General features: G+C 47.1%; 1 protein-coding gene across 23 annotated transcripts; it reads right to left on the bottom strand.

Moving 5' to 3' along the window:
- Positions 1-1,224: 1,224 nt before the first annotated feature.
- LOC117069000 (guanine nucleotide-binding protein G(s) subunit alpha) lies at positions 1,225-23,510 on the bottom strand. Of its 23 annotated transcripts, none has more exons than XM_033186908.1 (14): positions 20,765-20,922; positions 16,985-17,057; positions 13,752-13,796; positions 12,707-12,788; positions 8,838-8,892; positions 8,633-8,752; positions 6,920-7,017; positions 3,190-3,244; positions 2,983-3,056; positions 2,827-2,885; positions 2,602-2,722; positions 2,325-2,455; positions 2,005-2,072; positions 1,225-1,734 (listed from the first exon to the last, which is right to left on the bottom strand). In XM_033186908.1, the coding sequence occupies exons 4-14, from the start codon at positions 12,739-12,741 to the stop codon at positions 1,588-1,590; spliced, it is 963 nt and encodes a 320-aa protein (XP_033042799.1). In that variant the 5' UTR covers positions 12,742-12,788; positions 13,752-13,796; positions 16,985-17,057; positions 20,765-20,922; the 3' UTR covers positions 1,225-1,587. The 23 variants fall into 23 exon arrangements, with proteins under 23 accessions (XP_033042799.1, XP_033042805.1, XP_033042793.1 ...); XM_033186914.1 differs by lacking the exon at positions 20,765-20,922 and adding an exon at positions 20,426-20,467; XM_033186902.1 differs by lacking the exons at positions 12,707-12,788; positions 20,765-20,922 and adding an exon at positions 23,263-23,510.
- Between the last annotated feature and the right edge of the window lie 193 nt (positions 23,511-23,703).

Genomic DNA, 23,703 nt, shown 5'->3' with positions numbered 1-23,703 from the left:
TGGTCTGAATGTTGTGTGAAAAATTGGATGGAAATGCAGGTATTTGCTACTTTTCTGTCCCCCTTGGGGCTCATTGCTCACCTCTGGTGAGCTATACTGTATGATTAATTTGGGTGAGAGTAATTTGATCTGGAAACTAGAATAGGAAGTGGATTTGGGGCCTGGACTACAGAATGAACTTGAAGTCCCATTTGACCAGCTTCAGAGGGCACCATCGTTGATGCTGGTCACTTCCTCCCACCCTTCCTGGGAGCCACCCAGGAGGTTACCACATAAGTGATCACACCTTGGGGGATAAGCCTAGGGGTGAAAGTCTAGGGAACCCACAGGACCTCAGAAATAAGCCATACTCCAACCCACTGAGTATGGACCCCCATCCCCACTCTCAATTATAGTGAATATTGTGAGTGATGTTCCACATATCCTGAGGTTTATTATTTGTATTTAAGTTGCATGCTTATATACTGTGCCTATTTTTCTGATGATATTGCTTATTAATTCATAAAAACTCTGCTTATTAAGGAAGTAAACCCTTTGTTAAATTTTTACCCGACCCAGGCCCTTCCCCCATTCAAATCTGAAGTGTGATTTTCATTTTTGTAGTCATCCCCAACCCCCTTAAGGCCTTTAGGTCTCAGGTTATGCTGCAGAGAGGCCCTTTATAAACCGAAGAGTTTAACTGTAAAATAGCCACTTTAAAAAGTACCTTTTATTTAGATGTATGTGATCAACTTATGTCAAATTCATTTTGGTGTGTGCAGTGAGGTAGGGATCCAGTCTAAATTTTCCCCAAATGGCTACACCATTTCTTGAATAACCCCATTGATTTGAAACACTGCGCTCCTATATTTCTCCACATCCTTTAGTCCCTATCTTACAGCAAAAAATACACTACTTTTCTTAGGAAGCCTGGGTCAGCAGGCAAACTGTGTGATGATGTAATGGTGTAAGTTGGTAGAATCTTTGGATAAGAGGGCAGTGATCAAAATGTAGAGTGGTTCACTATGGGGTAAAAGTTTGGGAGATCAACAGGAGTGGACTTTCCCTATTGTCTGAAAATTATTTCAAGACACCTACAGATTACGGTCACCAGAAAACATACAGTGGTGAGATTTTATACCCACTCCACCTTGGGGCCTCCCAACTTTTGATGTAAGGGCCAAGTCAAAACCATGAACGACGGGAATCTGCTCAGAACCACAAGTAACTCACGGAGTCCCATCATTCTTTGCTCACATTTAATTTTTATTTTGATTTTTTTAATGCTGCACAACACAATATTTATTTCATTTGTTTCTTTTATTTCATTTTATTTCTGTTTGCTGCTGTTGTTTTATTTATTTTTATTGAAAGTCAGAGGGAACTTCTGTGGCCTTTTCTCCTTTTTCTGTAGGCCGCCTTAAGCTTTCTAAATTTGGAACATCTAAGCAAGCCGAAGGGAAAGGGGGTTTCGCAAAATCACTCGGGGGAAGGGAAAGGTTGCTTTGTTAATCATGCCCTATGGTGGGTGATTAACTGCTTGTACAATGACGTTTCACTTTTAATTAATTGTGCTTAAGGCTTTAATTAAATTTGGGGGTTCCCTTCTTAGAGCAGCTCGTACTGACGAAGGTGCATGCGCTGAATGATGTCACGGCAGTCGTTGAACACACGGCGGATGTTCTCAGTGTCCACAGCGCAGGTGAAGTGAGGGTAGCAGTAGTGACGCCCATCTCCACTGGCAGTGCTGATCCTCTGCGGGTACAAACGCAGGGACTCGTCAGTGACACCCTCGCCAGGAGCCACCCTATCACCGATGGCGACACCTACCAGGGACGGCTGTTGGCCAGTCTCTGATGTCATATGAAAACCAGAGCAAAAGGAGGGGTGCAAAGAACTCAAATCCACACTGGATGTGCGTGAACTAAAACCATGGACCTGGGTAGCTGAACCCCTGAGGTAAATTTACATCCATGAGAAAAAGAGGAGGAGCAAGAGAGGAAACCAAAGACAGGCCCAACTCACCAGAAACTCATCTCGAATGAAGTACTTGGCCCGGGTCACGCGTGGGTCCTCTCCGGGCTCAGGAGTGGCTATAAAAAAAGGGAATATATTAATGTAATCAAAAATTCAAGCAGAGCTGGGGTGCTAGCATCATTGTAGCTCCTGAAGTCTTCAAAACCCTGATTTTTCCATATGAGAATTAATGGAAGTGTGTTTTTCTTGCTTCTCTTATAGATCCTTCATGGTTTGCTGGTGGGAGGAGGATGGTGGTTTTCAGCCCGACTGTTGGAAAAAGAACCACTGCAATGAACAGCCAGCAAAAGAGTGGAAGCCATACGCACCATCCTCAGGAGTAGTGTAGCGAGCAAATTCTGGAAAGTAGTCCTCAATCTTCGATTTCCCAGCAAGGACTTTCTCAGCGAGCAGATCTTGCTTGTTGAGGAACAGAATCACAGAGATGGTGCGCAGCCATCTACAAGAAGGGAGGCCGTGTGAATGCCCGGGAGAAGCGCGCTTTCGGCCAGGGGTCTGGAATGCTTGCACAGGGTTCTTTTCTACAAACAGTGCAGACCAGGGCCTCCTGGGCAAGCGCAGGGGGTGGGCGGTCACTCCACAAACCTGTTGTTCCAGATGCTCTTGAAGAGGTTCAGAGCCTCCTGCAGGCGGTTGGTCTGGTTGTCCTCCCGGATGACCATGTTGTAGCTGCTGCTGGCCACCACGAAGATGATGGCAGTCACATCTTAACCAAAGAAAGCAAAGCCAAGAGCGTGAGCAGCGACACTGATCCCTAACAACACAGAAGCAAAGCGTTCTTCACGAACAGCCAAGCCCACAGCGTCCTACCGTTGAAGCACTGGATCCACTTGCGGCGTTCATCACGCTGGCCACCCACGTCAAACATGCTGGCGGAGAGGAGGACAGCTGGTTAGTCCAGAGGGGCTGGGGTAAATGTCAAGAAACCATGATCTCTGTTATATAAAAAGGTAACAGTGGGCTTACTGGAAGTTGACTTTGTCCACCTGGAACTTGGTCTCGAAGATTCCAGAAGTCAGGACGCGGCAGCGAAGCAGGTCCTAGAACAAAATTGAGGTCAAGGGGTCTCAGCAAAGCCAATCGAAATAGTAATAATTTCCAATCTAAAGCAAAAGTCTGGAGTAGTTTGGAAAGAGGGCTCAGAGTCCTCTGGTGGTGAGGGGTTTTGCACACCTGGTCGCTCGGCACATAGTCAGCCTGCTTGATCACATCGATCTTGTCCAGGAAGCTGGGAGAAAAAGAAAGGCACATTGGGTGTTCACAGCATTCACATTAATTTGCCAACTATTTGTGTCTCTCTACAAGGTCAGGCTCAACGGAAGTGACCGTCCCACAGTTATGCAGCACTAAGTCAATGGCACATTTGCTTTGTGTGTTGGTTACATTTATAACTCAAAGCTGATGCCTTAAGAAAGTTAGGCCAAATGGGATTTAAGATAAATAATTTTAGGAATCAGGGAACTCTAGATGCGTCTAGCAGCTAGCCTGTGGCCTCAGGGCAGTGGGGCCACACAAACAGCACAGGACAGTGGTGGGGCTTTGTTCTTCATGTTTATTTTTTTGTTTTTCTTTTTTATTATTTACTTAGCTTGTTTATTCCTGTTGCTCTCTGGTAATATTCTTGATTTTTAAAAGGTTTTATGCATATCAACCAGTAGAGAAAGGACCCCAAAACCAGTCTGACCTATCACATTCTGTGCCATTTGGTAATGCTAGACAAAAACATTTTAATTTTCAAATTGCCTGACTAAAATGGCAAACAGTTTGAAAACTGTAGACCTCTATTATCATTCAGTTAAAAAAAATAAACAAACAAAGTGACATTCTTAAAAACATCAAGGACTTTCTCCTCAAGGGCACATGAGATTGTTTTAGTTACTGAGAATCTGTATCCCTTCCTTTTCACTTTTTAAGAATCTCATTGATTAAAGGGAACAAAAGAGGTTGGCACAAAGGGGCCCTTCTCGCCCTAGCCATCCTGAACAGGAAACAAACACAAAGTTCTCTTCCGTTCTGTTTGGTCCATGAAATGGAACACTCCAGATATTAAGCTTTTCATTTAAAAAGCATCTTGTTTGTGTTGCTTGACTAGACACACAGGAAAATTTACTTTTGAAAGACTGGGGTAATTTAATTAATACAGAAAATTAATGTTAAAACCAGTTTATTTTTTGGGGGGAGGGGCATGTAGAGATTGGAATTGTTTTAAAGTGGGCTAATGAGAAAAGAAAATCATAAAGAGAGAAAAGTCTATTTCAAGAAACTGCCTAAGTTTTGTGTTCCCCTCTTCCTTTTTACTAGTTCAGAGTTAGTCTGGCTTAGAGGATATACTAACTTGCCCAATCAATCTTACATTACAGCACCAGTCCAGAAATAGCTCCCCAGCCGCCCTGGCCTCCAGCATGTTACCATGGCAACAGAACCACAGTTCTATAAATAGATCATCAGCACCAAATCTTGTGAGAGAGACATCTGGAGTGGAGCCAGCCAAACCCCAGCTCAACAAATAAAAATAGGCAGCTTAAGAAATGGGCACGGTACCAGTATCCCAACTTTAACATAAAGGCAGTTCAACAGAAACGTGCTGGCCACGGCAGATGCAGGACTGTTGCAGCCAGCGGTGAGGGAGGACATTTTAAAGGTTTTAAGCTGCGTTGTTCTCTTTTTCTCTGAGTTTCCTTACAACTTTTCATGATCTATACACATGGTGCAGTTTTCAAAGTTTCAGGAGTAATTGAGTGTTGCATTAAAAAACCCCAAAAACTTCTAAATGATTTGAGAAAACGAAACCCAACAAACTTCAACAACCTGGCTAAGCTGCTGTTCATTAATGCAGCTGGGACTCCCTGCCCCCCAGCATTCAAAACTGGGATGGTTCAACTCTCCTCATCTTGTACCTGTACTTCACTTCTGACTTGGATCCAAAATACAAAATGCAAACAATTCCAGGATTTCCATTTGTTTTGCGTTACTATAATTAGCGCTTCCAGCTTTTAGTTCGAACTTTTGAGAAAATCAGGGACTTTGTTGAAGAAGGAGTGGGGGCTGGGGGCTATAGGGACCAGCCAAGATGGACTGTTTTTCTCTTCCTTGAAAAAATACACAAATTTGCTTGTATATTAAACCGTGGAATATCTATGTATGTGGCAACTGAAAATAATCAAAGGAATTTCCTATGGGAAGGCAGGGCTGGGGTTGGTAGATTGCACAGAGCCTAACATAGGCTTATATGATTTATAGATAAACAGTATTACCTCTTCCTCCCGCTTGTTTATTCAGGTGGTTTTCACAATCAGTTCCTTGGGCTTGAGGCTACTAAGTAAAGCAATCTTAGCCCTTGGTGAGTCAGCCTGGCACCTTGGTTCTGATTAGTTAATACTTCCTATAGCAAAATCAGTTCCGAGTTTCAGCTACTTGTAATAAGGACAGCTAAAACATCAAACCTCTACTAGACTCCCCTGTCCCGAGTCACAAGACACTCCTACTTCATAATATTAACTGAGACTGCTTTGTGCATTTGTGCAGCATCAACAAACGAAAGATATCTTTACATTTTTGGCCGGGCATGGTGGCTCACGCCTCTAATTCCAGCACTTTGGGAGGCCAAGGCAGGCAGATCACAAGGTCAGGAGTTCGAGACCAGCCTGGCCAATATGGTGAAACCCCATCTCTACTAAAAAGACAAAAATTAGCTAGGTGTGGTGGCGGGCACCTGTAGTCCCAGCTACTCGGGAAGCTGAGGCAGGAGAATCACTTGAACCCAGGAGGCAGAGGTTGCAGTGAGCCAAGATCACACCACTGCACTCCAGCCTGGGCAACAGAGTGAGACTCCATCTAAATAATAATAATAATCTTTATATATTTTAAAAATAACCCTGACCACCATATGCTTGCTATATTATGTGCAAGATGAGAGAGGCCATGAACTATTTAAAAGGCAACTTTCTAGCTATGGGGTATGATGTCCTCTGGAAGAGACCATGGTGGGTGACAGGGACAGGGCAATCCCTGAGGGAACAGTAAGTCAGGTGTTAGGCAACAAGGGTAGCAGCTTGGGCATCAGGTGGAGTTGTGCAATAAAATCTGTTTCATAAGTTTCCCCCTTCTTCATTTACCAACGCACTAATCAGGCGAGCCCACCTTTATGAGTGACTTTGGAGAAAGATGCCTTTCCCATTGCTACTGCAGGCCTTAACTCATCCTCCTTGCAGGTAGTAATTTGTTTTATTTGAAAATGACCCCACCACGGTACTGTACTGCTTAGGTGTACAGTTTAGGATTTAAAATACACTGACCACTTACCATCCTTGAAATCAAGACCCGGGGGGAAGGAATAAATAAGGACATGAAATAGAGTTCAAAAGTCAAGACAACACAAAAGCAAACTCTACCTAGAGTCACTAAGATCTAGTAACACTAGGCAGCTACTAGAGTCACTTACCTGAGAGCAGAAATAGAGCAATCAACAACTACCAATGAGAGAGAAGGCGTAGCTAGCTGTCTTCACTGTTCCTCTTTGTTACGTTTTAAAATTACAGCAATAAAATGTAGTATTTTTACATTATTCAAAATGTGAGAACTGCCCTATTTCCGTAAATGCTTCGGGTCAATTCAATTAATTACTTCCCAGTAATTAGGAATACTATGAAATTCATCATCATCTTGCTCTAACAGGTGTTCAATGTTTATATAAAATAATGTCACTGCACTTAAAAAAAAAAAAATGCAATTAAGGACTTTATAAAACAATTCAATCAGATTCGAACTTTCTGCCAGTGGGGTAACTGGTTGGCTTCTACGAAAGGAATCATCGACAGGGAGCTTTGCAACCAGGATCACAGGTTTGCATGTTTTCTTGTTTCTGCCTGTTTTCTGTGCCGGTGGGTTGGGTGGGGTTACTTACTACTGGGCGCAGTCAATCAGCTGGTACTCGTTGGAGCGCTCATAGCAGGCACGCACTCCTTCATCCTCCCACAGAGCCTTGGCATGCTCGTAGAATTCCTGCAAGTGAACACAAGAAAGTTTAGAGACAGACAAGAGCTTGAACTAATCAAGGACACTGTCATTCGAACCCCGAGACCAGAGTTCCCTATGTGACTGACACTTGGTGTGATTCTGAATTTTGAGCCCAATTAATGAATTAATGCTCACAAAGAACTTTAATTCAACACGCTAAACATATTCAAAAGTTCATGCAATTAGCTGCTGGTCTTATTGTGAATTACTGGTTTTGGGTCGTTTCTTTGTGTGTGTGGGGGGGGGGAATGGGGTGAGCTACTGAGTAGTTTAGTTTCTTTACAGAATTGTTTAGGAAGAATATCCACTAATCTGTGTTAGGCGAATATGCCAATAAATGGTTCAGTGTTGTGAAAATAAGAAACTTCATTTGTAGGATGTGCCGGGACTAAATCTTCCTTCTGGGAAAATGTGAATCTTAACAAAAAAAAAAAAAGTATGACAGGGGACTTGTAGGTAGGAACATAAAAGTTCAGATGTTAGTAGGACTAATAAAAGGTTATTGTTCGGATACATTTTTAATAGGCTGCTGTTTTTCCTATTAAATATGGAATCATATTTCAAGAAAGTCAATGGGTTATAGTATACATACTGTGTTTACTGCTTTAATTTTTTCAAAATGAGGCTATTTAAAATAATTTAGCTATCCATACTAACTAAATACTACTAATTTCTTTGCTAATGTAAGTTTGCAGCCAAATGCATCTAAAATATACAAACACAAATTCCCACGAAAGCCTGACAAAAGGCAACAGTAACTCATTGTTTTAGCTGTAGACAAGTCTCTTCCTTGTGGGCCTTACAAACGCATACATCTTTCCATCTCATTTCCCATTCCCCGCTTATAAGCCATTCTCCCCACAAAGGGGCCTAAACATATATGCTTGGGCTTGAATGGTTTTTTGTTCCCTAAAAGTAGTTCTTTAGGGAGCCAACAGTGTCGTGCATCCAGAGGGAAATCTTTTCCATATGTTCTATTTCATGATTATTTTTGAGGTATAATTTAGATATATTTCATTTTTTTAAATAATGAGAAAAGATTTCATTTGCCCCGAGACAAGGACTGACTTGAGAAAAACTCTTAATCAATGTTAAAAGGTCGCCTGTTTAAAATGAGAATGTCTTCCATTTGGCACTTTACTGAGGCATCCCAAGGTACACCTCAGGGCACTTCCAGTGGAGTACATGGACAATTAGTATTTGTGTGCCATATTTAAAATAGTTTTGTTTGTCCTAAGAAGTGAATGAGGGAATAATTAAGCCTGCCGTAGCTCAGAACTTTTTTCCTCATAAAAATTTACAATCTAATAAAGTGAGATTGTAGTATTAAAGAGTGATGTTTATTTGTGAGGACAGGTGAGCTAAGATGTACAAGGGGTGACAGAATTTTGCTCATCCATCTTGAACAAAGCCCTAATGATTATTAAGGTTACATATGAAACTAACTTTTTCCTGAGGATGGACATCACTGAGATGTGTTTTTGCCTGAAGTGTGGTTTGGATGCTCTTGCCCACGTGCAGGGCTGTCACTGACGTTCCTATAGGAACACTGTGCTCAGGTGGGCGGGGCTGAGGCCACACAAGTTGGGGTGTAGCTTACGGGAGGGAAGTCAAAGTCAGGCACGTTCATCACACTCAGAATGTAGTCCACTCTGAACTGGTTCTCAGGGTTGGCCAGCTCCACGGGGGGCACCAGGTTGCTCATGGCGGCCACAATGGTCTGAAAATGATTTAGCAGAGCGGTCAGGGAACAGCACTGGGTGGGAGGGGCTACAAGACAGATAGCACAAGGAGTCAGAACGTACTTCGATTGCCTCTTTCAGGTTGTTTTTGATGTCCTGCACTTTGGTTGCCTTCTCACTGCAGTGGGATTGAAAAGAAAAGAAAATCATATTGCACCACATCAGTTAAGAGTACTGCTTTCATAAAGACATCCCGACTAAAAAGCATAGTATTCTGTTCTTCAAGGAGTTGTGGGCTCAGATCTGTACAAAGATCGGAGGTAGCTGAATAAACGTGGTTGCAAATTATAACCTCCCAAATGTGTCCTGAGGACATGCCAATCGGGCAGATTAGCAAATTGCCTTAACAATCTTGACTGTACCAGAAGTTGCATGCAGCTCATTTCATCTTTCATGGGTTGGAAACCCCCACACTACATACTAACACTTCCTAAAGGCTTCTCCTGGTCTTATCAGCATCTGGGTAGGGGTGAGGCTGGAGTGATAGGTCACTCTGAGGTTGGGGTGGAGCAAAACAGTCCTGTGGTTTGACTTGGAATTCACTCAGTTGCTAGATGGGGATAGTGAGAGAACCAGTGAGCACAGGTGGTGGTGGTTCTAACAGTTCATTACAGGAGTCTGGGAGCGATGGCTCACGCCTGTAATCCCAGCACTTTGGGAGCCTGAGGTGGGCAGACTGCCTGAGGTCAGGAGTTCGAGACCAGTCTGGCCAACATGGTGAAACCTCATCTCTACTAAAAACATAAAAAAATTAGCTGGGTGTGGTGGCATATGTCTGTAATCCCAGCTACTCGGGAGGCAGAGGTTGCAGTGAGCCGGGATGGCACCACTGAACTCCAGCCAGGGTGAGAGGGAGACTCCATCAAAAAAAAAAAAAAAAAAAAAAAGTCATATGTGCGATGCTCCAGGCACCGCGGCCAGCAGCAATGAAATTTCTAGTTCATGATGTTAGTACATGTTGGTCCATGTGCAATAGGAATCAAATAAGATTCCACCCCCTAGAAGGCCTAATAATCTAAGGGGAAGGGGGTCAGATCCTGCTGGTAAGTAGAGGTCGAAGGTTTTGTAGCTTTTCCTTGACTTTAACTCAGCCACATGGGACGGCCTGTGTGGTCTTTACGGAATTATCTATATTCAGGGTTACTGGTCCCACAGGTAAAGGCCGCACCCTTTGACTTCTGGGGACCACAAGAGAATGTTAATTTTTGTACCAGATTACACTGATCCAAATGCTGTATGTTTTTCAGAAACTAGCCTTCATTAGAAGCACAGCCAGGGAAGGTTCTCGAGTTGATGTTTTCAGGGGGCAAGAAAAGGCCCTTTTTTTTTTTTTCCTGAGACGGAGTCTCCCTCTGTCGCCCAGGATGGAGTGCTGTGGCCGGATCTCAGCTCACTGCAAGCTCCGCCTCCCGCGTTCGTGCCGTTCTCCTGCCTCGGCCTTCCCAGTAGCTGGGACTACAGGCGCCCGCCACCTTGCCCGGCTAATTTTTTGTATTTTTAGTAGAGACGGGGTTTCACCGTGTTAGCCAGGAGGGTCTCGATCTCCTGACCTCGTGATCCGCCCGTCTCGGCCTCCCAAAGTGCTGGGATTACAGGCTTGAGCCACTGAGCCCGGCCAGAAAAGGCCTCTTGTGTGGAGTATGTATCTCATCAGGTCTATAGCCCAAAAATGGAACAAGCACACACAGCACACCTGCTGTACCTGTTAGGCCCTGGGAGGTGAGGGCATCGTCATGCGGAAAAAAGGTGCTACGGTCCTGCTCCTCTGACGGGGAAACTGAGGCTGAGAGGGGGAAGTCTTGAGTCACGGAGGCAGAAACCAATGGGGGTGGGATATGGAGGGGACAGAGTTTATCTTTTTCATGGTTTGTGTATGTGTGTGTGTATATATACATATACACACACACACATACATATACATATACGTATTTATCTTTTGAGATTCCCAGTTTTTAAAGCATTCACTTGGCTGATTCACCAATTCATAGAATGGAGGTACAAATTAAACATATAATCCCTCCAGACTAGAACATGACAAAGTTAAGGCAGAGGAAAGGCGAAGGGAGGTTAATTAGCAAGAGCAGACAGGGTGGTCAGTGGAGCAGCAGGGGCGGGCCGGGGGTGGGGGGGACGGGGACGGACGGTGGGGCCAAGTGCACGCCTGTCGACAGGCCTTCCACAAATCATTTGGTCTTTCCTTTCTCAAAGAATTGTACTTGCGAATTTATTCTTTCTGAATAAACGTCTATGTGCTTCTGGGCCTTCACCTGCTGAAGGATCCCATCTCGCCCCTTTCCTACGTGAAGCCCCTTTCACAGGTCTCTGCACCACTGCTCTTCTCCATTGAAGAGCTGATGAAGTTCAGAGGGGTCATACTCATTAGTGGTGGGGGGTGTCTGGGGTTGGGATGGGGGACAGATGTTGCCAGGAATCCCCTCAGGGCCATTTGAGTAGAAGTGCTGCAGGTCCGGAGAACCTCAGAAACACAGATGACAGGGAGGTGAGCTTCAGGTCTTGTGCACAAACCTGACATCTGATTCTGGCCCCCAGACTCCTAAAGCAACCACCTTCGAGTGGAAGGGAGTGAGTCCTGACCGTTCTGTGGGACTGTCTGCTTTGTATGTGCAGAATCAAAGCTCATGTCTGAAATTAAGAATTTCCAGCCTTGGTATTAGTCTAACATCAATTATTCAGATGTTAGAAATTAAAAGGACATGTGTTTGAGGGTCCCCAATGTTCACTTTTGAATTCAGAATTTACCGAAAACCCCCTAGGACAAATCTATTCCCATTCATTAAAAGCAGGCTCCATTTCATAGGTAATGAAATCTATGAACCTTTGGTTTTGAGGTTCCACAATAGTAAAATTAGATACATTCGGGTACTAAATATCCAAATCTGCATACAGCAAGAGAAAAGTATTTCCAGAAACAAGTTTCTTTCATTCAGTTTGATATTTTGGTCTAAGCAGTAGTATGATAATTGGAAAACTTCCCGTCTTAAAATACGGATATTTTGAGAACGTGTTCAGTATTCATCTACGTATGTGAATAGGTGTGGGAGTATATCAAGTATAAAACAGCTAAAATAGAAATCTAAAATCTAATTCGGGTGTGTAATACTAAAACCTAAAATTCTTCCATTGAAGCAATTACTATGTAGATGGAGATATTATACTGGGGGTTGGCGGGTTTATCATCACTTTTACTATTGCTTAATGAATTTAACGTTGATTGTGAAATTCAGAGAAAACTCCTTAGATGTCTTTAAACTACTCAACAAAGGCAAAACATATGCCATTAGCTAGAATTCTGATTCGCTACAAAATTGGGACTAAGGCTGGAAGTACTTTTAGGGTCTTGGTGCCTCCTCCTCCCCCTTCTATGTATAAAGCAGATGGGCTGCGCTCAGTTTTTAAGAGCTCCTCCCCTCCCCCGCTTCAGCTAACTAAGTGGTGGGGGAGGCTATTCAGGTCTCCACCTTATCCTTGTGCTTTGGTAGGAAAAAGACAGACAAAGGAAGGAAGACAGAAGACAGACGCGAGATACAGGGATTGCTGAAACATGCAGAGAATTTTTATTTCTCACGAATGTTAATACTTATATTGACTTGCAGAACAGAGTCAGAGAGATGTGCAGGCCAAGGTATTAGTAGGGTTCAAGGGTTTAGCACGACATCTAGTACACAGTAGGTTGCTCACTAAGGACTTGTCATATTTTGCTCAAATGCCAACTTTTGGTACAGTAGATTGTCAATTAGTCATTTCTTATAGAGATGCCTTTTTGGATACTTGTCACACTACATTTCTGCCAATTAAGGATTTCAGTCCATTTTTTGTTTTTTCAATCATCGTTTAAGGTAAGGTAGTAGGGGCCCCCTCCCCCCTCCCCCCTCAGACAACAGAATAGTATTCTTATTAGAAGTTCCTAAGACCGAGCAATTCCAGCATGCAAATTGTGATAGGACATAGCCGGGAAGATGAGAAACTGTAGCCATCATCTAGGGATAATATATTCTAAAAGAAACAGATGAACAAACATGTGTCAGTTACTTTGTCCCCAGACCCCAAGATTTTTGCCCCTCCCCTCCCCGGCCACAGAAGCTGTTTCTTTGAGATGCCCTAAACTAAGTCAATGGTTGTGGATGTTCTCATGAAAAAGAGCCACTCCACCGCTGCATGCTAACCACAGAGCAGAGCTGGAGTGGTTACCTGGCATGCGTGTGTGTGCGCGCGGTGCGTGTGGCTGTGTGTGCGTGTGCATGTGTGTGCGTGTCTGTGTATGCATGTGCATGTGTGTGCGTGTGTGTATGTGTGATGGGTGTGGGGATGCAGGAAGCAAAGAAAAAATAATTTGATAATGAATGGAAAAATAAAAGATGCCATCATGAATTTCCTTATGCACTAGCTAACGTAAAGTGCCTTGGATTCAAATAAATTTGATCATTTTTAAAAGGCCAGAGGCTTTTCAAGATGATTCTTAACGACCTGCTGCAAGGTACCAAGGCATTTTTCAAAATTAAAGACGGTGCAGCATTGCGTATTTTAATAAAGGAAAAAAATTTTGTTTCAAAGAGGTCTGAAATTTTAAAATCAGACCAACCAGTGGGTAGATGGAATTTAGTAGATAGTTTTAAAAACAAGTAGCTGGTTCGAATGGAGAGCTGGGGGAAAACAGAAACCATATGGAAAAACATCAATTCTCAAAATCCTAAATTGATCGTCTAAAGCTGAAATCTATAACTTTCCCCCAGCTGGATCTCATTCTACTTTAAGCATGGCCAAAAAAATTATGTTACGCACTTTACTTGCTCCAAAATGTCAGGAAATTGTGTGTTATTTGCAAATGTATGCCAATATGGCTGATGGTCCTTTAAATGATTTTTATTTTCTTCCCGGGTCTCTGGCCTCAGTTTCCCAGTATGATCTTCATGTTTGTTTTGTTTGTTAAAAAATTTTTCTGTTTTTGAATGTGCCTACCCATCGCTGTTGCTCCTTGCAGCCTGCGGGTCCTCTTCGCCGCCCCTTTTAAAGAGAGATTGAAAGCTCACCTAATCTGCAAGGCACCGCAATTTCACACAAACCCCACACAGTCTCTCTACATTCCTAAACAATCAGCCAAGAGCAAAAGCAACAATTCGCGCGCCATCCATCCTCCCGTTAATTCTTAGGTCGCCTTTCTGGCTAAATTGGACCGTCCACTGAGACTGCAGGCCATGGGGGAAGAATCCTACGTTTGCTGCAGTATTAACAGAGCTCTCTGGAGACTCTGGTCGGACACAGGAGGGATGGATAATTATTTTCTTGTGCTTTCACTAAACGTACATGCATTAGGGAGCTAAAGCAGTGATTTATCTCACAATTCTTCTGAGAATGTGGCAGCGCATAAGGCTCCTAATTCTCCCAGGTCAGAATCTTCCCAGTGTTGTAACTTAAGGCACAAAAGCATAGACGGGGGAGATTTCTGCCCAGGATTTCCTGCAAAACTAATGACCTCACTTCTTGCAGTGGAAGGAAACTACCTATAAAATGGTTTTATTTATAAATAATTGTTCCCCATAAATTGTCATTAAACTATGTCTGGACTGTGATACAGCAAAATAAATAAATAAAAATAAAAAATAAAAAAAAATTAAAACAACAAAAGCCCACCCACTACCACCATCGAAAAAAAAAAAAAACCCCAAACCCAATCTTCATAAACAGCAGGAATTCCTCCTTGAAGGCCGAAGGGCAGCCTTCTACAGTTTGGTAATTGATCAGCTTAGTTCAACCCATGTTAATGGTGTTCATATTTTGGTTTTGTTTTGTTCCTGGCACTAAATGTAAGAAAATGAGTTAGCTTTGGGTTAGAAAATCCACATCCCAACTCTGTATTTCTGAAGGTCAAATCAATATTATCTTACTCTTAAAAATTTAATCGGTATGGCAGCCCGCAGAGTGAAGGCAAATTTAATAGCTCAGCAGAGCCCTAACAAAACGCAAGATCAGGGAGGAAAAACCGTGTACCACACAGACCACCCTTTAGGGACAGATCTCAGTGTCACAGGGAATTCCGAGTTAAGAAGGAAATAGCTTTTGTTGCAATACTGCAGTGAGGAAAAAGAAAAAAGGAGGCAGTTGGATGAGATAAAAATAAGGTATCTAGGCTCCCATGAGGAATACCCCTGCAAACGCTTTCACAGGCTAAATTTAACATATCTATGCCCTTGTCTGTAGAGAAGGCAAACTGGGAATGTTGCTTCCTCTTTCCAAAAAGAAAACAGAAAAGAGAAGTTCTGGTTTAAAACCCTTGCCTGGTGTTACAGGCTGGCTCACTTAGGCAGGAGAATCCTTTCCATAAAAATTTTTAAATTTTAGGGCAATCTGTAGAGTAATGAAGCTGTCAGTAATTTATTTCAAAGGTGACTTAGCTTCCACTCCACTCAAAATAAGGTAAATAGCGGCTGCTGCATCTTTGAGAAATGCTAGCCATGTCCAGTTTTAATGAAAATATTTATCTAGAGGATACATGGTCAAATTATTTTTGCTTAACTACTCTCATGAAGAAGTACTCCTGCAAGCTGCAGGGGGAAATTTATGCAAGATTTTTCTTCAAATGACAAATTCATGGTTGGAAGTCTGTCTCCGGGTTTTTATTTATTGTCAGGATGGCAGTCTCCGTTGGCAGGGCTTTATCGAGGGGTGTGTCAAGAATTAAGAATTTCAGAATTGGTTGGTGACAAGTGTTGCTGACTTAATAGCACATATGTGCATGTTGATAAGCCACTGAGAGTCCTAATCAGATGAGTAAAGAAGTCCATCCCTCTGCATCCCAGCCAATCCTTCTGAATTCAGGGTGAAAGTAGAAAAAGCATCCTAAACTAACATGACTATTTGTATGGGTGATGTCATCCTTCTCTAAACAATTATTTGATCTAACAAATTCTAGAATTCACCATAAGGAGCTGCCTGCCTTGGTCTGAAAGGTGAAAAAGTTCACGTTCGTTTCCTGGATGCTTAGTGACTAGTAAAGGTGTGTTTTTTTTTTGGGGGGGGGGAGGGGGGTGGGCAGGCATTGGTATAATTAAATGCTACCGCCTTGTCTCCATCTCCCCTTTTGAAATGGAAGCCAAAGCAACTCAAGGTTAAATTTTCAATTGAATCCAAGTTTAAGAAAGGGAACAGGACTGGGCTAACCAGCTAGTAATTACAAACTAGTGCCTTCAGGTGCTCGAAATCTAGTGAGGTTAACGCTCTCACACCAGTGAAAATAGACTGGTCAACTTAGTTTTTTCTGTTTTTTACACACTTTGTCACATGAGAACGATGGGTAGGCCCCAATCTGGGGTCTTGGGGAGAAAAGCAAGTTCCCCGATTTATTGAATGTTCCCTGTTTGCATTCCTCATGCCAGGCAGGGCTTCCTAACTTGTCTCACAGGTCTAATATAAAGTCTCTCCTGTTTAATCTTCATTCCCACTACCGGACTGCCACACTGCACTATACCAGGGTACCTGGGAGGACTTTTCAAAGGCAAAAATGCCCCTCAGTGAGGCTGGGAGTGCCTAACTCCCCGACTTTCCATCCTTTACATAAATGTTCCCTTTTCTTTTCCTTAGGCAGGGGTACTGATTTGCTTTTTGTTTTAAAGAGAAACAATGATTTGCTCATCATAATTTAAAGGGGGACAAAAAAATTACAAACTATAAACACGGGCTGCCACTTCCAAATCTGTTTCTGGTGAGAATATTATGGAAACGATGTTTCCCTAATAGTTTAAAACATCCTGTGTTGGTTCATTACATTGAAATCTGTGTGGGGTGGGGTGGGGTGAATCTGCAGTGACCAGCATGGGCAGGACAAGGGGACGGCCAAAGCCACATTGAAGACACTGCAGTGATGTCTGGAGGCTGTGGCAGGGACCCGGCCCAGAGAGGGGCTGTCACGGGGCCAAGTGCTGTCAAGCATCCCCCGCAACCAGGCATGATTTTCTTGGGATAGGGAGATGTTTGTCACAAACACTGGTGCTTTCATCAGTAGTATTTGCTGCACCAAAGATCCAAGGGGGTGGGGGGGACCCTAAAGAGCCCTTCCCAGAATTTTCTAATATGTAAATCCAGAAAAATTAAGTGAAAACTGGCTGCCCAGCCCCCAAAGCCTACCTATACTTCCTAAAGGTTAGTAAAAAGTCTGTTCCTCTTACTTGGTGCCCCTGCACAGATTTGACACTTACTCTCCATTAAACCCATTAACATGCAGGATCCTCATCTGCTTCACAATGGTGCTTTTACCAGATTCTCCAGCACCTAGAAAACGAAAGTAAGTCTCAGGTTATGAAGGAGGCATTTTAATACTTTGGGCAGGGAGGACTGCTGTTGTTTTGTTTTTCCATAGAAGCAACACACAAAACACCAAACACAAAATCATAGACTTGCAACTTTCCTTGACATTTCGACGCAGAGAAAAGGAAATCAATGTCCAACTCAGTGTCTACCTGCAGTATTTCACCACCAAAATAACAAACAAGAATTCAGGGTTTGCTGGTTTTAGGTTTTTTCTTTTGATTGTTTAAAAAATTGTGGGGTGGTGATGGAAAGGGGCAAAGAGAAGGAATGACGCAATTTTGTCATTTGCGGGGTAAACAAGAAAATTGAAGTTAAAACTGTGAAACTGAATCCCTGATACATGAACATTCACACATAAACGTATCTAGACACACAATTCGTTGTCAGATGTTTCATGGTTAAAATACCCGGGATTCCCAACAATGCCCAGACGCTGCAGTCTCTTCCACATCACGTAGCGATGCAGCACTTTCCTTCTAAACATTTTCACAACGCAGCTTCTTTCTGTGCAGGTTTCCTACCCCTTGGGCTACTTAAAAATCCACCCCTAAAACTGCATTACATTTTATCCACTTAGCCATACTCTTTCCTCACAAACTATATCTTTCTAAAGATAAATTCCCTCTGGGTACAACTATGTTGCTGAGGAAAAGGGGAGACCATCAATTATCTGTCATCTTCTGGAAAAACCACACTTTAATATCAAATACAGTTCTTGAGACCCTATTAGCATTAGGTAAACTGTAACAGTAAAAAGTAATACAAGAACAAAACTTTTATCAAAAGGAAAACTATCCCTGGGAACTACTGAATATGAAAGATTCCAAGCCCTTCCCAACTCCAAGAGTAGAAACACATGCCTCCATTTTAAATCATCTTTCATTTGTAAACATACATATATGTTTCATGGAAAAAAACACATTTCCATCAAACTAGAGGGAGGATGGCTATTTTGCATCTTCTTTTTTGCGATGCACATTCTCCAACAGATCATCTACGTGTGAATATTTTGCCCTACTTCAACACAAATCTGTTTGTTTTCACCCCTTTTTCAACTTTTAATTGTATTGTTTTGTTTTAATGCCCAGATAGCAAAGCATTTCTCCTTCACTTGCCTTCTCACAAACCCATAATCAGTATCTGTAAGTTAAAATTAGTTTCTACAGAAACATTGATTTCAAAGCAAACACTATCTTAATGCGCCTAACTTTGGTAAATTAAAAATATAAATGGCACTATTAAGAGAGGCCATGAAGAGAATACGTAATATTTAGCAGGATCTCTAATATTCTAATTTCAGAAGTGCTAAACTGTGTAACAGTTACAGGACGTATCTTTTATAGGCAAAAACAGATCCGTGCCTCAGTTTCCACATTTATGAAATGTGGCTGAAAAATTATTTTAAGATCATTGGAAGTTCTCTAATTCACTTAATTTTTATGTCATTAAGATAGAATAAAAAGAGGATTTGGGGCATTATTAGGTTTCCTCTTTTGGGGGGGAGGCATTATTTGGTGAGAATCACCACTGAAAAATGCAAAATGTTGTGTCACTGGCTTAAGCTGCAGATTCCTAGGCCAGAGGCAATCAATATATCATGATGTAATGTAGTCATATAGACTAGGACATTTAGATTAGCCCCTGTGACGCAAGCTGTGCTCTGAGTAACAGTCTCAAATTAAGTGGAGACTTTGTGATCACAGCACAAAAGGTGTTGCAAATTTAAGATACCATTAGCATCACACTTGACTTAAATTAGTATTCAGATAGCATTCACAGAAAAGATTCTCGACTTTTCCAGATTTATACTTTGAAATCAAGTTATACACATATTAATATCCCAACAGCATAATTCTGCCTTTAAAAGTTTTAGACAAGACAGCAACACATTACCATTTAATTACTGAAATTGCAAATGCATAAACATCAAAGACACTTATTTTCACTTAATTAATAATTTTCTTCTTTTATAAATCTGGACCCAGGAGAACAAAGTCATGACCTATCCAAAAAGAGCAAAGCAAAAGCCACCAAAGGAAAAAAACAACAACAAAAAACGGCCTTTTATATTTTCTTCTTTCTACTCAAGCGGTTTTGTTGAAATGTGACCACGAACTAGGTCTTAACCTAGCAAATTCACAAATTTATTCAGATAGCCAAATTATCAAGGAAGTGGAAAACTTCCATTTATTAATTAATGCTGTGTAATTCTTTTGGTCATTTAAAATTTTTTCCCCCCAAAACAGCACCTTAAGGGAAAAAAAAAGGAGGAAAGGCCATCTCCTTATAACCTTTTTTAATTTTATTATTATTATTTTTTTGCCAGAGGAAAAATCGCAATAGAAAAAAAAAACCCAAAACCAAACAACTGTCACTTGATAAACAACTAATTAATGTCTTTTTATCTCTTCCCACCTGGAGGAAAAGTCGTCTCCTTACAGCACTCTCAATCCCCCCTCCCACCTTGAAAAGGACAAAAAAAAAAAAAAAAACCACGCCATTTCCAGACCAAGAAGCCATTTACAGACAAATGTCATTCTCGTTTTATCTGATTTGTGAATGTCTTTGTTTTTTCTTTTCACAAAGCACTCTCAATGTGGCCAGCCAGCAGAAAAATGTGTTTTTTAATGGTTTATTAAAATAGTGTTTGGGGGGCGCTGGTGCGGGGGGGCAGCTGCTACAATTAATTCTCCGCTCTGCTTTTGAAAAAGCCTGCAAGTCTGGAAGGGGAAAAAAAGGTCATACTGTAAAATGACGTGTCATTTGGCTTCACTGGACACTTCTCGTACTAACTCTATCCATTTTTTGGTGGTGGGGGGTGGTCTTATTTTATTTGACTCTCCTTCTCCTCCTTCCACCGCCCGGCCTGGCCCGGGACACGTCTGCTCCGCGCACACACAGTCGGTCCTGCCCGAAACGCACCAAGTCGCGCCCAGCTGCAACCGCCCTCCCTCCTCCCCTCGCCGCCCCCCCCCCGACTCCGGCGCCACGACTCCCTTGCGCCCCCTCCCCCCCCACTGCACCACCTTTACCGCTCCGATCCTTTCCGAGGGGCTGATGTCACCAGCCCCCCCACTCTCCTCGGCCACTTCTCCCCGCCAAAGCCTCCCTTTGGCGAGGCCCCCTCCGCCACCACGGCGCCCCCCAGCGTCACCCCCTCCTCTCCTCGCCCCTTTCTTCCCCCTTTCCCTCTCCCAACAAATCTCACACCCCACGGAGGCGGGTCCCCCTCCCGCTACCCGCCACCCGATTTCCTGTCCCCGAAACCCTCTTTTTGTCGCAGTCTCCGGAGCCCCATGGGCCTCCCCCTCCCCCTCCCCAACACGCACCCAAACCCCTGGCGTCGTGTAGGCCTCGCGGAAAAAGAGAGAGAGAGAGAGAGGGAGAGAGCGAGAGCGAGAGCAAGAGACACACAGAACGGGCGGGCCGGGGGAGGGGGACCCGCGCCCGCGTCGCCACGGCCCCCCGCCCCGTTTTTGAGCCCCCGCCCGGCCGAATCCGCGCCCCGGGGACCCCTTCCGGCCTCGCCCCCCACAGACAGAGCCCGCGAACGGGCGGGGGGCCCGGGAGCGCGCGCCCGGGGCGGGGGGCGGGCTCGGCGCGCGCGGCCTGCGGGGCGCCCCTCTGGGGCCCCAGGGCCGGGGCCGGCGCCCCCCGCCCGCCCTTACCCAGCAGCAGCAGGCGGTGCGTGGCCCGGTAGACCTGCTTGTCCTTCTGCAGCTGCTTCTCGATCTTTTTGTTGGCCTCACGCTGCGCCTTCTCCTCGTTGCGCTGGTCCTCGGTCTTACTGTTCCCGAGGCAGCCCATGGCGGCGGCGGCGGCGGCGGCGGCGGGGCGCGGCCGGGCTGCGGCGGCGGCGGGCGCGGGCGGCCTCACGCGGGCCGGGAGGGCCGGGGCAGCGCCGGGCGGGCGGGCCGGGCGCGGGCTCGGCTCCTCGGCAAGGAGCGCGCGGGGCGGACTGCGGGCCGCGGGGCGCGCGGACGGGCGCGAAGGGGAGGGTGGTGTCGGTCGGACCGAGGGGCGCGCGCAGCTCCCCGCCCCTCGAGCCGAGGCCGAGGGGGCTGATGGCCGCCGCCGGGCCGAGGCGGACCAGAGCAGGAGCTGCGGGAGCTGCTGCCGCCGCTGCCGCCGCCGCCGCTCTTATTGCCTCGGCCGGGCCCCCGCCGCCGCCCCGAGCCAAAAGCGCCGCGGCGGGCGGGGGGAGGCGGGGGGAGGAGGAGGCGGCGGCGGCGAGGGGGGTGGAAGGAGGAGGAGGAGGAGGAGGGCCGAGGAGCGGCCGCGGCGGCGGCTGGGAGGGCGGGAGCCGGCGGAGGGAGGCGGCCCCCCGGGAGCCCGGGGAGGGGGTCCCTCCGCCCGCGCCCGGCCGGGGACGGGACGGGGAGACGCCCCCCACCCCCCGGGCTCGGGCCGCAGCCGGGCCAGGCCGAGGGGGGAGAGGGGGCGTCTCCGCGCCAGTGACGACCCCTCGCACGACGCCAACGCTCCACCCCCCGGACCGCGTCGCCCGGCGCCCCCGAGGCCTCCTCCCCCTCCTGCGGGCGCCGCCGAGGGGCCGGGGTGGGCGGAAGGGGAGGGAGCGCGCGCCCGGACTTAGGAAAATTTTCGAAAGAGAGAGAGACACAGAGAGCCAGAGAGCAGGAGTGTGGAAAAAGCGAGGCGAGCACGAACCAAAGGACAGAGCAACCGAAAAGGAAAATGTGTCCACACACACACACGAACACGAATAAAAACCCACACTACACAGCGATGGTGGTGTCTGGTGGCGGTGGCGGGGTGGGGGGTCTGACTAGATGAGCCGCTCCTCGCGCCCCCGGCGCCGGGCGCCATTGCCCGAGCCGAAGGCGCCGCTGGCCCCGGAGCGCCCGCGGCCTCTGCGCTTGGCGCGGCCGCCCAAGTAGGAGAAGAAGGCGCAGCCCAGGAACACTCGGAAGCAGCAGGTCGCCCCGAACACGAAGCCGCAGCCGCGGCCCTGCTCCGTGCGCTTCTGCAGCAGGAAGTTGAGCACCCACGAGGGGCTGCGCACCGAGAAGACCAGGAACACCACGAGGGGCAGGTGGGCGCTCAGCGCGCCTGCCTTGAGCGGCCCAGGCCGCCACACGACGCCCCCCACGCGCGGCGCCGCGTAGTAGGCGTCGTCCTCGTCGCCCGAGTCCGTGTCCCACTCGGCCCAGGCCCTACTCGTGCCCCCGGCGGCGGCGCCCTCCTCGGCGCCCCCGACGGCGCCCTCCTCGGCGCCCTCGTCGGCGGCGGCGGCGGCCGCGGCGGCGGCGGCCTCGGGGCATCGGGCCTCCTCCTGGGCTTCTGGCACCTTCTTCTTCTTCTCAGCATCTTCTCCACCTTCTTCCTCTCCTTCTCCTTCTTCTTCTCCTCCTTTCGCCTCTGCTCCAGCAGCTTCTTCTCGAGCTTCTTGCGCTCCTTGTCTGTTAGGAACTTCTCGGGGGGCGCCTCCCGCGCCGGGTTCTTGGGGTTCTTCGCGGACTTCTCGGGGTCCCCGCTCTTCCGCGGGGCGAGCGGCTCTCTCGGATCGGCCAACGCCGCAGCCGCCGCCGCAGCTTCGGCAGCCACCTCGGCAGCCGCCGCGGCCGTCTTCTTGTGGCTCTCCGCCGCCCGGGCTTTGAGCTTCATGGCCATCTTCAGCATGGTGGCCCGGCCACCTCGGGGAGCTCGGCTCGCGCCTGGCCCTGGCGCCCTGCTTGCCCCCGGCCTCGGGCTGCCCGGCCCCCGTGCGCCCCGTGTCGGGGGGCTCGGCTGCGGTCCCCGCCGCGCTGCCCCGGGGCCGCGGAGCGCGGCTGCCCGGGCTTCGGGCTGCTGGGCTGGCTGCCTAAGAGTTAGCGCCAAAAAGGATGAGCAAACGAAAAAGGGACAAGAACAAACCAAAAAGCACCCAACAACAGCGAGAAACCAAAAAGCACCAAGAAATGTCAACTCAAAAAGAAAAGTGCAAAGGCGCGGATGGCACGAGTCTGCTGTTACCCTCAGGCGCTCCTTGGTTTGGCTCTTGGGCACGCCAATGGAGAAAAGAAAAGAGAGAGAATTGGGGGGTGCCCGGAGGCGCGGGGCAGGGCAGCGGCGCCCGGGCGCCCCTGCCTTGTCCCGGACCCGGCGGCTCTTGCCCGCGCCGGGCGACTCGCACTTCCGCGGGAGGCCCCGGCGCTCCCCGACTTACATGTGAGTGAGGTGCACTCACACGCAAGGCAGCGCCTGCCGGCCGCCCGCCGCCGCCCCGCGCCGGGACAGGGGCTCGCTCCAGCCGCGGCGCCGCAGCCCGGAGCCAGAGAGCAGGGGAGCGCCGCGCCGGCCAGCCACCTGACGCAGCCCGCTCCGCGGTGCCGACGCGACTGAGTGTCCCCGCCGGGGAGCAGCGGTTCTAACCGGCCCCGATGACGCCCCAGCCTCTTCAGAGGACCGACCCATAGCAGCGGCCCCTATAAACCGAAGGGGAAGCGCGAAAAATCGGCCCACCGGGGACGCACCCAAATGGGCCGCCGCGCACCCTGGGGGTGCGGGCCGGTGCGGGGACCGCGCGGGTGTGGGCCAGGGGCGCGCGGGCCGCGATGGCGGGGGGCGCGGGCGCGCCCAAGACGGTGGGCGCTCAACCCCGCCTCCC

Source organism: Trachypithecus francoisi, unplaced genomic scaffold (genome assembly GCF_009764315.1).
Source record: "Trachypithecus francoisi isolate TF-2019V2 unplaced genomic scaffold, Tfra_2.0 Lachesis_group21, whole genome shotgun sequence".
NCBI classification, from domain to species: Eukaryota; Metazoa; Chordata; class Mammalia; order Primates; family Cercopithecidae; genus Trachypithecus; species Trachypithecus francoisi.
The sequence above is the reverse complement of the archived record's forward strand: the minus strand, read 5'-3'. Positions and strand labels throughout refer to the sequence as shown.